At 39.6% G+C, this 14,791-nt stretch overlaps 1 protein-coding gene across 1 annotated transcript in view; it reads right to left on the bottom strand.

The window, feature by feature from the left end:
- Positions 1 to 14,791, bottom strand: part of MYBPC1 (myosin binding protein C1) — a 66,389-nt gene that overhangs the window by 18,996 nt on the left and 32,602 nt on the right. Inside the window, exons 16-25 of the mRNA XM_037068358.1 lie at positions 13,695 to 13,857; positions 12,576 to 12,682; positions 12,113 to 12,246; positions 9,803 to 9,962; positions 8,321 to 8,425; positions 7,355 to 7,543; positions 6,371 to 6,505; positions 4,862 to 4,870; positions 3,253 to 3,306; positions 2,191 to 2,358 (exon numbers count right to left, since the gene is read on the bottom strand). Of these exons, the coding sequence (XP_036924253.1) occupies positions 2,191 to 2,358; positions 3,253 to 3,306; positions 4,862 to 4,870; positions 6,371 to 6,505; positions 7,355 to 7,543; positions 8,321 to 8,425; positions 9,803 to 9,962; positions 12,113 to 12,246; positions 12,576 to 12,682; positions 13,695 to 13,857 (1,224 nt within the window). The remainder of the gene's footprint in view (positions 1 to 2,190; positions 2,359 to 3,252; positions 3,307 to 4,861; positions 4,871 to 6,370; positions 6,506 to 7,354; positions 7,544 to 8,320; positions 8,426 to 9,802; positions 9,963 to 12,112; positions 12,247 to 12,575; positions 12,683 to 13,694; positions 13,858 to 14,791) is intronic.

Here is a 14,791-nt window from a genome sequence, read left to right as displayed (position 1 = left end):
CAAGCCATCTGTGAATCAAGCAGCATAGATTAATTTATTTAATTCTCACACCTCTTGATGTGGTAAGTACTGTTTTTGTCTCCATCTTGCAGATGAAGAAATTAAGGCTGAGAAAGATCAAGTCTCTTGCCTGAGATCACATCACTAATAAATAGTGGAAACAGCATTCAATTTATGTAGACTGTCGCCAGAATCTAAAAACATGCATGCTTCATGCTTTCTTCCATCTGTCTGTCCATTCCCTAACTCTCTCCCAAAAGGTTCTGGCAGTCACACCATAAGCCTGCAGCAGACCACGATCCAGACCCAGGTACCCAGGCCCCCAGTCCAGTGTTCTCTCCCCTAGAACAATTCTCAAACCTTTTGGTGCCAGCACCGCAACACACTCCTAAAAATTATCAAGGACCCCCAAAACTTGTGTATGCAGGCTCTGTCAACATTTATCCTATTAGAAATTAAAACTGAGAAATCTGGGCTGGCTCTCTCTGTGGGGTGTGCTCATGCCTTTCCCCACCCCCTTCCCCAGACAGGTTTTCCATGCCTGCCTCTCTCTCTCTCTCTCTCTCTCTCTCTCTCTCTCTCTCGTCAGCTCCAAGGCTCCCTCTTTGCCTCTGTAACTTATTCTATGACTCACTTCTTCTACCTCCATGACTTTCTAAATAAACTTTCTCTTACAGTTGCAAAAAATTTTTTAAAAACAAATAAAACAGAAAATTTGAATATTTAATTAGATGTTCAATAAAAAATAATATAAATACCATTTTAATGGAAACACCATATTTTACATTAATTAAAAATTAGTGATGTAAGTGGCATTATTTAATGTTTGTCAAATCTCTTTAATGCCTGATTTAATTGACTTAGCTGGATTCTCACACTTGTTTCTGCCTTAAATCTGTTGCAATCTATTGTATGGGTTGAAGAGTATGAAGAAAACCTGACTTCATAAAAACAAGAAGAATACATATTTTAATAAACTTTTCAGACAGTTGTGAATATCCCTCTTTGCTTCAATACTAAAACTTGGTAAATTGTAGTTTCTTAAAAGTTAGCTGCAATGTGGAATCTGAAACCATTTCAATGAAATGGTCTATCTTGCATTTTGAATATACCTTTCAACCATGCAAGATTTTAACATGTATTGGTCATTTGAAAAATACTGTTTCACTGAATTATGACAGACCTTCCAAATGTAAACATATTTCATTATTCAATAAATATCAAAAATGGCATGAGTTAATATCATTATATACTTCATCAGAAAAGTTTTTAAGCATGGGAGAGCTTCAAGTTCATAGAGGTGGATACAACTTTTCCAAAATTCTAATTTTTCTTAAAAGTTCATTTTTTAATTGATGAGTTGAAAACAACACTGTAAATCATTTTCTTTGAAGTGACAGGCTCACGCCATTCCTTTTCTAGGAAATGCCTGCCAGACAACCAAGTCTGAGGAGACACCGTTGCGCAGTCGTTCTTTCAAGTAAAAATAGAATTTCATAGAAAAATCACCAGTTCAGCCCCTAACTCAGGGCTTTTCCTAGGGACCACTGTTGTACTTCTGTACTTTGCATTTCATCATCATGGAGTAAGAAGAAAGCGTGTACTCAAGCACCAAGATTTAAAAATATTAATCATTTTTTAGGCCACATCCAGAATGCTGCAAGGCAAAACTGGCCCTTCTATTTTAACTGTGAGTGCATAGTGGTGAGGAAGACAAGGACGGCTGACAGTTTGGCGGCTCTGACTTGGTCCAGGCTAAGACACCAGCAGTTTTGCGCCATCGGAGCAGATGTCAGGCACTGCATTCATAGTGTTATGAAAATGGCCTTGACCTTGCAGACCCACCTGAGACATGATGCTGCTGTAAGACTGTTTGCTCTGCTGCCTCTTCTCTTCCTCTCTCTCTCCCCACTGCCCCCTACCTTCTCCCTTCACTCTGTCCCCAAAGTCAATGGTGAGGGTCCCAGTAAGGATAACTAACTGGTCCTCACCCTGAGTTATAAAACCTGGGCTGACCTCCACATGGCCTGAAAAGAGCTGTTTTGTTCTTTTTAACTCTCAGGAAGCTTTAATACAATCAATATTCAAGGAGTGACAAGGAAATAGGAAGATTTGAAGAAGAAAGGGGTTTAACAAATAAAAGTAAATAATGTGAAAGGAAGACAAACTTTTGAAAGGGCCACCACCTACCTATGATTTCCTTCACAAGAATGGGCTGGGAGTAGTACTTGGGTTCGCTGGCACCGGCGGCATTCACAGCCTTAACACGCACAAAGATCTTTGCATCCGTGGGCAGACCCGTGATGGTGAACTTGGTCTTATCAATCAGATCTGTGTTTGCAACTGTCCATTCCTCAGCTAAAATCCATAAAAGAAAAAGAAGGCAAAATGGTGTTTAGTAAAAGAAATCATTCTAACTGGTACAGTTGAATCCAAATTAGTCTTTCCCCCACAATTAAATCATTTGGCCTGGATTCAGACTATGTGCATGGGTGGGCATTTTTCATACTCAAATTAAAAATGGCCTATTAACCGGCTAAATATAAATAACAGGAAGGATAATCAGATTCTGCCATTTCTGAAAAACTCTATTCAGGATACTAGGGTCTCCTGCATAATAGTAACTGTCCCTAAGGATTTCGCAGTAGTTTTATTCCGATTCAGTTTCATAATGAAGGATGTAACCATGATATTTAGCCATCCATATACATTGAAGTTCAGAAAAACAGGAAAATAATCATTCTTATGAATGAGAGACATTGACCTTTACAGTCATATAATCTCTCTGTGTTATCTTGGCTAGTTTATTACTATGAGATGCTAATATGAGCATAAGTAATCTGGCCATGGTCCCCTTTATGAAGAAAATAAGCTTATATCCATGAAAAGTGGAGGCAGCTCAGGAGCTGAGACCACATAAGGAGTTGGCACAATTCCTTCCCTCAATCCAATACTCGGATTTTTTTAAAAAAATTTTTGTAGCTTTGTCTACAGCATCAAGAGAATTTAAACTCAGTATCCAAAGCTAAAAGCTATTTCAGCTTCAATAAGTTTGTGTGCATTATGCCCACAGAAAAGAGAGAAGGCTTGGACCCCACAATGTGAACTCACTGCCCGCCCCCACCCCCTCTGTCTCTACGGGCTTCTTCTGTGTGCACGGATGGCGGGTGTACTTCATGCTCAGTCATGGGACATTCCCAGAAACTTTATCATAGAGTAAGAAAGCGTGAGAGCTTTCAGAGAATACTTTACCTGACAGATCATACGCAGCCTCCCCATTTTCATCAGACTGTTTTGCTGATGTACCTTTGAGAATCCGTCATTAAAATTAATTAAAGACACCCACTTTCACACCAGAAGAATATTGTATCAGTAGTCAGCATTCTCTGTTAGTAAAGTATGCAAAGTATGCAAAGATATTTGTCTTCAGAGTAGTGACGGAAGAGACCAGACACGTTAAAGGGGAGGGAGTTCCTCAGGAGAGGCACAGCCTGCTCTGTTCAGACTGTGGGGTTTGTCCTGAGGCACCTGCCACAGAGAAGAGGAGGAGAAAGGAAGGAAGCGGGGGCACCTCCAGCTGTGGGAACAAGAGGTGGAGAAGAACAAGCAAGACCCTGGAGAGAGAGGAGGGGCGGGCCCTGGACTCCCCGGCGGAGCAGCACACAGAGGAACAGTCTATCCTCGCTCCTGCCCCAGCCACCCCAGCCTGGAAGGGTCCCCAGGGAATGAGTCTCCCACGGTGGGGCCCATGCATAGAGGGCGCTGGCCATAAAGCCAGCCCTGTCTTACTAGGGCTCTAATTCTCAAAGGAAATGGAAACTGCCCCAGCAGCTGAGGAGGCAGCCCCTGGATGCCAGACAACAAGGTCTTGGTCAAGGAAACAAACCAAGCCTGTGGTGCCTGCATTCTATAAGAAGGGAGGAAATGTTGCTGGCTCTCAGGGTGGTCATGGGCACAGCCCATGGTTTGGGGCGATGACTTTCTGGGTATCGGTGGAGTAGGGACTGCCCTGTGCCCCATGGAACTTCCTCCTCAGTCTCATTCCAACCCTCCTCGGCTTGTCTGGGAGAAGGGGCAGGAAGCCAGAATATTCTGGTGGCTGGGAGGGCATGTGAATAATAAAAACTACTTAGGACTTGGAAAAAGAGATACATCGTAAGCCAATGGTCGGTTTGGGAAAGCTACTGTGTTGGTATTTTCATAGTCAAGAGGCAGTTGATGAGAAAGTGAAATCAGGAGACAGAATACGTGCACAGAAGAGCAGAGAACTAGTAAAGAAGAAAATTTCAAGAGAAAAGAAGATGAAACAAGATCAGAAGGGAAGAGAAAAAAGCCAATCCCTTCACATCCGAACCACTTCAACCGAGGGAGACAAAGAGAAGAAGGAGCTAGAGTGAAGGAAGAAAACAAAGAGTAAAATGCTGCAGGCATTAAAAAAAAAAAAAAAAAACTAGAGGAAGGCAGAGTCAAAACCAACACACCATCTTACAAGAGAAAGTGTTCTCTCACAGAGTAAAACCTGACATATCGAAAAGCATTAAGCACTACAGAGAATTAGTCTGGAGGACAACAGCCATTAAAAGAGAGTGAAGAGTAGATCAGCCACATCAAGGAAGTGAGAAAAGATTGCAAGAAGAAAGATATACACGTTCCATAGAAAGCTAATTCCAAAACGTTATGTGGCAAAAAAAAAGAAATATACATAATAATGACTGTGTACATGTATATATGTATATATCAATATACATATATATCTACACAGACCACACACAAAATCATGTAAAATACACTTCGTTGTATTTTATCTAAGGTGGGTAACATCAAAATGACAGCCATGTATCATTTTGTTGTATCTTCTTACTTTTTAAACCTATCAGAAAGAAAAGAGTAAAGAATTTGCTCTGTTTCATACATACACAAAAGGTTGGTGATCAGCAGCCACAATACATCTGAGATTGGGAGACTGTGCTGGCTGGGTGATATAAATAACAGAGTGAAGTGCTCCTGAGCTTTTGAAATGGTCAGGGGAAGGGAATGAAACGGGAATGAGCCATGTTCTGAAGAGCTCAAGAATTCACCTGCTGCTGCATTAATGACACTGCCCCCCTCCCATGCCGGGATAACTCTGGGAACTTTCCTGTGATGTCCCCACTGGTTTGGGTTAGTGGCTTTCTAAGCCCCGGAAAAACAAGCCTAGTGCTCGCTGAGTGCAGCACCTATCAATGGCATTGAGTGTTGTTACCAGCATGTTCCAAACCCCTCCCCATCTGCCCTCCTGACCAGCCCTGGTCATTTCCACAAGTGCCCCCCTCCAGGGGCTGGGGATTTCTTTCTCAGCAGTTTCCTCGTCTTAAGAAGTTTCTTCTTTATCGAGGTGTTTCCTCTGGGGGTGGTACATCTGTGTGACACTTCTGATTTCCCAAATGTGCTCTGCGGTGTCTCTTTCCTTCACATAATATCCATGTTAAAGTCTGGGGTCCAAAGGGTTTTCTTTGAGGCTACATCTTGGCTCCTCATTTGTGGGGCTATGAACGTGCTTCCCTGTGGGTTGTTCACCTACCACTGTTTAGAATGGAGCCTGCGTCAAGAGCTGGGGCAGTTTGATTCACACATTTTCAAAGCATGACAAGCAGGAAATCAAAAACACAAGAGGCTTTCAGTGACTTTCATCTCTTTTTTGGTTTTAGGCACACTCTGGCACTCTGGCCCGTATTTTCTCAAGTCATTCTCTTTTTCTATTAATCAGCAATTGTTTTTGCGTTTCTCTTCTGCTCCTAAATTTAAGTGATTAAATTTTTATGTACCCAACCTCTGAGAGAAGTTACTGCCACATGTGGAACCCATTTCTTACCCCATGTGGGATTGGGTGCTGCTTCCCTTAAACACTGAGAGGTTGTCCTTAATTTTTCTTCTTCTTTTTCCCATTTAAGAAGAAATATGTAGTTCCTCTTCATTCCCGTAAACAGGCAACTCTTTTGATAGCTGACTTCTGCTCAGTATACGGTTCGAAATCTCCAACTTGCTTCATCCTAACTAGGCTTTTATTTTGCTTTGGTACCATTTAATTCCTTCCATTCAAGAACCGGAAGTCCCTGAAGTAGTGTCAACACCCACTTCCTCCCGTGTCGTAGATCAACTGTGCTGGCCAATCGGGCAGCCTAGCTAGGACGTTTTCAAGATCTCCATTTGTTAGCCTCAAGTATCAAAGAAGAGCTACTTTTTTTATCCTTCTTAGAAGAATGACCTTTAGCTTGTTGACATTTTTCATAGGAAGGAGATGAATTCCCGAGAGAGAAACAAAAGAATGAAGGGAGGGAGCATATCTCACCTAGTGATGATGATACTCATTTTAACAATGAGTTATACTTACTTCCTTCAAAACAATACTCTAGCACATAGCCATCTAAACCTGCTGCACCAATCTGGTCTGGGGGCCGCCACTTCATCGTGACAGTGGTGTCGGTTACAGAGTCAACAGCCAGAAGCGTAGGAGGGCTGGTCACAGCTTCAGAGATAAAAGAGACAGGAAAAGCAGAAGTGATTAACTACAGGGTTATGGCACAAGAAATGGTAAGAAAATCAGCTGAGATACAAATGAAAACATACACCGGAGACCCACATCTTAATAGAATTCAATGAAGACTCCTTGAGCAAATGCTGTGTGTAAAGCAAAACCCACTAGCCATGGAATGATACTCACAAATGCTGCCATGAGTTCCTTCCACTTTGGGGGGTCAGTGTAGGAGGCTGCGAGGCCCAAGGAAGTTGGGAAAAGTCAACGTTTGGAATCTAATGATCTAGAGTAAATTTCCCATAACTCTCTAATTTTAAAGTACATATTCTTGTATTAAATCTTTCTATTGGAAAAAAACTTCACTACCATAAAATAGCAAAGACCTGTTATTTTCTGTTTCTTTGTCTTTGCTGAACTGACTCCTTGGTTCAATAGATAACATTTAGAATGGGATTGTAAAACAATGATTAATTTTCAAGTGTGCTTTGTTGAATGAACCTCAATCTGTTTTAGTTACAATGTTCATGCCAAGGTGAGGGGTTATGACTTCAGAAGGACAAACAGAGAATGGTCATCTGCCAGTGTGTTGAGCAACATGTTTTTAGTGGGGAGCAGAACCAGGGCCACCCACAGCTCTCATTCTGTAATGAACTCAAGGGCCACCATTATGAGGACATTCAACTCTACCAAATTTCTTAGGCAGGAAATAACCACCTCCAACCTCCTGCTCACCCACCACTCCAAGAAGCTTCCAGGTCTGCTCCAGTTGGAGGTCGGAAGGAAGCGGTCACAATCTGGACCAATGATGCCCATGACAAAGACACATCTCTTCTCACTCACCCAAAGGAACAAATGGCTTGGAGGGCATGCTGGGCTTGGAGATGCCGATGGCATTGACAGCAAAGATACGGACCTCATAGGCCACGCCTTCAATCATTTTTTTGGGCTCAAAGGTTGTTTCTTTGCAGAGCTCAAAATTCAACCTCATCCACCTGGAACTTTGTTTCTTTTTCCTCTCAATAAAGTATCCTGCAGGGGATACATAACAGAAACTTGGGTTTCTCCCTTGGTCTCCAAAGTTGTACTTTGTCAGATATTAGAAGTTCTTACATTTTTCAATATTCTCAGTACTCTAGGTCAAAGAGTCATGTATGTATGTGTTTTTAAAACCACTTTATTTCAATCACTTTGAGAGAGATTATAGGGACTATATGTATTAACAACATAGGGGAAATAAAAATAATAGGATTAGAAAACAAATTAAAATTGTACTAAGAAAAAAAGGAAAAATAGATCACAGATAGGTAGGTCATAACAATGTATTTAGTAGGTATACTTGAGCAATAGCTTCAGCTCTGAATCCCAGCAATGTATGAATGAAGGGAAAAGAATCAGTTTTGTGAGTTTCATAATTTGTAAGTAGAAGAAAGTTTTTGCTCCACGTGGAAATAGAATTCTTTTAACTATTTAACTCTAGAAGAAGTTTTTTCCATAGACATAATTCTATGGAACTAGACATCAACTGACTAGCATGGTTTAAAGTTAGCCTCACAGTGTTTCAATATAATTCAATATTATATTAAATATAAATGTTAACCACAAAAGAGAACACCAATCAGATAATACTCATCAGAACTATTAAAACCTTCATATAATACAACCGGAAATACAGTGTTTCGCTTTGATTAGAGATACATAGTATAATGCATTTTCTTCTAAATACCCTATATTTAATATACTCTTAATATATGCATAGAGGATGCCATGTCCAGGGGCAATTCTGCGGATCGACCAACATGCAGTTACCTAAGATTGGGGACCCGCCGTCATAGGCAGGAGGCTCCCAGTTCATGATGCACCAATCATCTCCCACGTCTGCCACGTTTGGTGCCACTGGAGGGTCAGGGATGTCTGCAGTCGGCACAGGAAACAACAACCACAAAAAGGATAAAATAAGAGAGAATGCATGAGCAAAGAAAAATGTCATTTGGAAAATTTGTCCTTTGGTGATAATCGTGAAGTAGTGTTCAACATTTGCACGTTTACTGAAATACCCTTAGTAACTAATTTGTGTAAAGGCTCATGCTTCATGTGAGATAAAAGATAAGCCACCCTGGCCAGGAGCCTTAGTTGGTTAGAGCGTTGTCCCGTATGCCAGTGTTGTGGGTTCAGTCCTTGGTCAGGGCACATACAAGAATCAACCCATGAACAGAGGAAGAACTGAGACAACTGTAATAGAACAGCAGTAAAATAGTTAATTAAAAAATCAACCAACAAATACATAACTAAGTGGAACAACAAATGCTTCTCTCTCTCTCCTTTCCTGTCTCTCTCTAAAATCAGTAACTAAAAAAACTAGCAAAGAAGGTAAGCCAAATACAAATTTAAAAAATAATCCTTTAAAGCAATGTCACCACATTAGATAACAAGCCCCACATGGAACCTAAGACTCTTTCTTGTTCTTTACCTTGAACATAGTAAGTAAGAAACTCAAAGTCAAATACAATTTTTTGTTTGTTTCATAATTACAAAGTGAACTTCCAGCAGCACTGAATCAAGGATTGATTATTGTAAATTTTACATTATTTGGAAGATTCAAGATGTTGACTGTTAGAAATCCAAGTCAAGAATGGCAAGTTACCAGGTCTTGTATACACAGTTCAATGCCTGATAAACTGACCTTAGTTTTCGGTCAATTTGAAATATGTTTAAGGGACAACTAAAGCAAGATAAGAGTTCATAAGACCTTGGATCACTAATAAATTGCTAGATTCATTTTGCTTGGCTTCGGGCTTAGGAAAAACATGCTTGAATGGTCATCTAAGGACCAAGAGCGATTGTACTCCTCTACAATGATTACAATGTGGGAAATTATTTAGCAATTGTATTTCGGTAACTTCAGAGGGCACCAAAAGGGAACATGACTGTGGAGAGCTAATGACCAGAACCTAGTGGCTATCTCAGCTACTCATTCCTGCAATATGTCCTCCACTCCCCACAAAAAGAGAGAGAAAGAGACAGACAGACAGACAGACAGAGGAAGTAAAGAAAAAGAGGAAGGAAGGAAGGAAGGAAGGAAGGAAGGAAGGAAGGAAGGAAGGAAGGAAGGAAGGAAGGAGAAAAGTGGAAAAGGTAGATAAAGAAAGATGGTGATTTATAAAATATAGCTATACTATGTTTCTCTTTCCTGGCTACACAGGAAAGTTGAAGGAATCAATAGCTAACAACCTACTCATGATCTAGACATGGCAGCTTGATTTCGGAAGTTTACTGATTCAGCGGACTTACCCACAACTTTAACCTTAATGCTTGCATGGGCTTCTCCGGCTTCATTTTTCAGATTTATGTTGTAAACACCAGAATCTTCTCTTTCGGCTACATCAATAATCAGACTGCTGCTGTCCGGGTAAGATTCTGCTCTTATCCGACCACTGCCCTCCGTAATAGCCTAAGGAGGGAAGAAATGAGATGTGGCATGACCGATACAACTACAAGGACTAGTCCAGAGTGCCTTGTAACTTAAACCGAACATGGTGCCAATGCCTAGTACACACATTCTGAGTTTAATCCTCCATCAACTCTAAGGACAAAGGTGTTATCATCCCAGTTTACACATGAGAAAACTGTGACCTAGGATCACCTGGCTAAAAAGTGGTAGAATGGGCATCTGATTCTAAAGCCCGCCAATCATGAACTCTCCGAAGAAAACTTTGGAGAACTAAGACTATGAGTAGAATATGACTCTAGGAGAGGAGTCATTTTATATATGAAATTGGAAATAGCCAAATTTATTTCAGAAACTAAATAATGACTTTTTTCCCCATTTTCCTAGATATCTTGACATTTTTTAAATACTGAAAAGGTATGAAGGCTGCAATGCCAATTTTTCATACAAGTTATTGAGTCTTGATTTTTCCCTTCCAATAAGAGATGAAAGAATGAACAATTCTTTCTCAAAGTAAAGATGGTGAGATTGAGCTTTCTATTATATTCTTTTTGTTCCTTCTCATCCTCCTTCTTTCCCTTCTTCTCCTTCACTATTTCCCTTCCTTTTTTCTTCACTCAGATTTTAAAGGAGCATTGTATTTTCCTGATTTCCAGGTTGTATCTACTATATGACAGTGAACAGCCAATGTATAAAGAGGAAAAACAGACAGATGATCGTAGTAACTTTAGGTAATGAAAGTAATTTGCCACTAATTACTGTTGACTCTCTTTTGTCTCTGGATTAGAACTCATAAATCTTTAATAACAAAATATTGTGACAACAATAAAAATATTTGAAATAGTTTTTTAATTTTTTTGTTTTGTAATAGAACAAAATGTTATCATATTAGCCTAGTTCTAATCTTGATTATAAAAGATGTGCTTTTTTTAATGTGAAAGAAAAATACTTATTTAAGGTATGTTATATTATCCTCTTCAATTTTCCTTTTCTTTTTAAAGATTTTTATTTCATTTTAGATAGAGGGGAATGGGAGGGAGAAAGAGAAGGAGAGAAACATCAATGTGCGGTTGCCTCTCATGCATCCCCAACTAGGAACCTGGCCTACTACTCAGGCATGTTCCCTGACTGGGGATTGAGCCAGTGACCCTTCGGTTTGCAGGCCAGCACGAAACCCACTGAGCAACAACAGTCAGAGTGATGATGATCATTATTAATAAATCAGTTTTAGAACAGATTTAGGTTCACTGCAAAACTGAACAGAAAGTACAGAGTTCTCATATAACCTCTGTCCCCACATATGCACAACCTCCCCCATTATCGATATTCCATGTCAGAGTGGTACCTTTGTTACTAATAATGAACCTACGCCAACACATTATTATCATTTAAAGTCCATAGTTTACATGATGGCTCAATCTTGGTGTTGTATATTCTATGGGTTTTGACAAATCTATGACATGTATTTGTAATTATAGAACCATATGGAATAGTTTTGTGGCCTGTAAAAAAAATTTTATAGGCAGCCATAGGGTCACATAGGGAACTGGCACTAATCTACTACTCCAACCTTATTATTCTCCTCCTCACGGTGCCTCAGTCACACTGGCTTTCTTTTTATTCCTCCAGCACGTCAAGCTCATTCTCTCCCCCTGTCCTTTGTAGGTGCAGTGCCTTCACCTGGAAATCTGCTCTGATCTTCATGTGATTGGTTCTTGTTGTCATTCAGAGATGCTATTGGCATTCACCAAATGGTCACTTGTTAATCATATTAGCCTACTTTTGTCTTCATGGCACCTATTGTTATACTGTGCAAAATAATTATGCCTGCCTATTTATTTAATAATTCATTGTCTCTTTCTCTTCCACCCCATTCCCTGACATTCATTTGAAAGAAAAATGGACTGTTGTTCCCTGCACATAAAAGCCTGTTGGGCACATAATAGGTACTCAAAACTATAAAGAGTGGATGAATGATTATTACATTTGTCTGAAAACTGGTGATCTTTCTTTGTCAAAATAATCACCTTGTTGCTGTCCCCTTGTACGTTTATTTGCCATCTTCTTTCATCTGACTAACAGAGGGCAGGGAGTGGGGTGGGCTGTGTCTGTCTGTGTGTGTCTGTGTGTGTGTGTGTGTGTGTAGAACAAACCTTATCTGCTCTGCTCCACATGACTTTAGGAGGAGGTTCCCCAGTGATGGGAATTTCGAGACGAAGTTTGTTTCCTGCAATTACTGTCACTGTATTGTCAGCATCAAGACCATCCAGGTTGATTTTAGGAGGATCTGGAATATGAAATACGGCCTTTGTTATCAGACAGTCATTCCCATGTGAATATCTAGTGCTTGGCTACTGCCAAACACTGGTAGTAACCAATATTCTATCTGACTGACAAAGTGTAAGAGGAGTTAATTAATGTAGATGGTACCTGGCACCTTGCAAAACTACTTCATCGTAAGATTTCTTAAGAATCAACCATTATAATTAGGATTAGTAACAGTTATATATTTTTTAATTTAAATATCACATGGTTTTGAATATGTTCCAATTCTATGGTAGGCAAAAACAAAAATAAAATCACAGAACTCTGTATAGATTTCTTTTATCTACTCACCAATAACATGAACTTTGGCAGGCAAAGTAACAGAGTAGGCATCTGGTGCAAATACATAATCACCTTCATCCTCAATGAGAGCACTGTCTATCACTAACTTGTGGATTCTAAGGAAACAAGAAAAATATATTTCTAAGACTTTACAAAGATTTTGATTGTATATGTCCCAAACTGAGAATACACCTGGCTTTTATCTAATTAACTTGTTTCATAGAGCTTGAAGAGAGAGAACAATATAAAATCTTAATTATCTTATTTATTGGTCCATATTAAATATTTATTTTAGGCTATATGGAATTATCTTTACAAATACAACTTATTTATTAGGCAAGAGTCTCTAATTTTTTTTACATAGCATTAGAAAGGTTAAAAGAGGTATCTCACTAATGTCATACTTCAAGATTCAAGAAATTGTTAAGAATAGGCTTGATTTGGTCTACATACCAAACCTTAGAATAATACTTCTTAACTTTATCGAGAGGTCACAAATCAGTGAAAACCTGATAGATTTCTCCAGTTCTTCTCATTGAAGAAATGCAAGTATTTTTGTACACACAGAATTACAATTTCAGAAGGTTTATGAGAGCCCCTGAAGTTCATTCATTCATTCTCTTTGGAATCCATGGGTCCAAATTTGAGAACTCATGCCCTAGATCTTTGCTAGATTCTGGTATATTATGCCACCCCCTTCACAAAAAGAGAAGGAAGGAAGGAAGGAAGGAAGGAGGGAAGGAAGGAAGGAAGGAAGGAAGGAAGGAAGGAAGGAAGGAAGGAAGGTCATGCGACACTCATTGGTTAAAGACAATTAATCCAGTTTGACCAGTTCCTCAACTAGAATTTAGTATCATTCTTCTGACTTTGTGTTTAGGTAGGAAAGAATCAATCAGTGGGTTTTGAATAGACAAAGAGCCATACTATGAGGTACAGATCCAAGATCACAAGTAGGACATGAGGTACAACAGAGAAATCACACGTTCTTGCCATTTGAGAGCAATGAGTCAGAAGTAGATCCTTTCCCTATGACTACTCTTCGAACATCCTTGCCAAATATGTTATTTAGGAAGTGGAAAAAGTGAAATGGGGACTGGCTCTCATTCAGGGGTCTCCTAGCTTGCTCACCTTCCTTTGTGTACAACCTTTAGACGGTCACTCTCCTGAACAGGTAGCCCATTCTTAGTCCACTTTCCTGTTACATTTTCAGAGATTTCACACTTCAAGCAGACTTCTTTTCCAAGTTTTACAGTCAGATCAGTTAGAGGTGTCAGTATCTTCAGAGGTTTCACTACAGAAACAATAGGTGGTTGTAAGTGCCAGACCCAGTCTAGACAGGCCAAGCTGGTGTCATTTCACAATGGTACAGTCAGTTTTGCTCTTAATGCTTGTTTTGAAAATGAGAATTTGTTCCAGTGCAACTGATATACTAGGGAACAAACTGGAGCAAAACACAAATATTATGTTTGATTAGATACAATTTCAACATGACAAAGATGAGGATAATCCAGAAAACTGCACCCAGCTGGACTGAGCCAGGTAGGATTGCACAACACACACACGCACACACACACCCCTCAAACATCTGCCAGCTGTCCCGGTTCACCCATGTGATGTGAGCCACACTCACGCACAGCTGAGCTCAGCACTATCCATCTGATTTCAGGTAAACTCTGCCTACCCCTTCACAACAGCTCACATGCTGCAGAACTACTGACACCACTTTCATAAGCAAATTTCAGGTCTCCTTAAAGGTCAAATGTCATATATGCTGTACTATTTATCAACCATTTAACATGTGTAAAACTCCGCTAATGGTTTTTGTTAGGTTCTTATGTTTTTTTTAATGTGTTGCTGACAAAATTTTTGAGTGTTGTGCCCATAACCCTATTTTTCCCAGCAGTCCCTTGGTTTTTATTGTGCAACTCTGGCTACTACAGTGATTTTTAGAACTATATGTTGCATTATAGCAGAACTGACTGCAGTTGTTTTATTTTTTATTGTTAATGTTATTAGAAGCACAGAATCATGTAATTGCTTTAAAGGGATACAAATATCAGATAAGGATCTGCCTATGATTAAAAAACATTTTTTGAAAAAAGAAAGACTCGTGGACATAGACAAGAGTATGGTGATTGCAGAGGGTGGCGGAGGTGGAAGAGAGTATAAGGGGGTAAATGGTAATGGAAAAATACAATAAAAAGAAACTATTAAAGTTGTTTGTA

The sequence above is a fragment of the Sturnira hondurensis genome, unplaced genomic scaffold (assembly GCF_014824575.4).
Source record: "Sturnira hondurensis isolate 20B ecotype Veracruz unplaced genomic scaffold, ASM1482457v3 Scaffold0017436, whole genome shotgun sequence".
NCBI lineage: Eukaryota > Metazoa > Chordata > Mammalia > Chiroptera > Phyllostomidae > Sturnira > Sturnira hondurensis.
The sequence above is the reverse complement of the archived record's forward strand: the minus strand, read 5'-3'. Positions and strand labels throughout refer to the sequence as shown.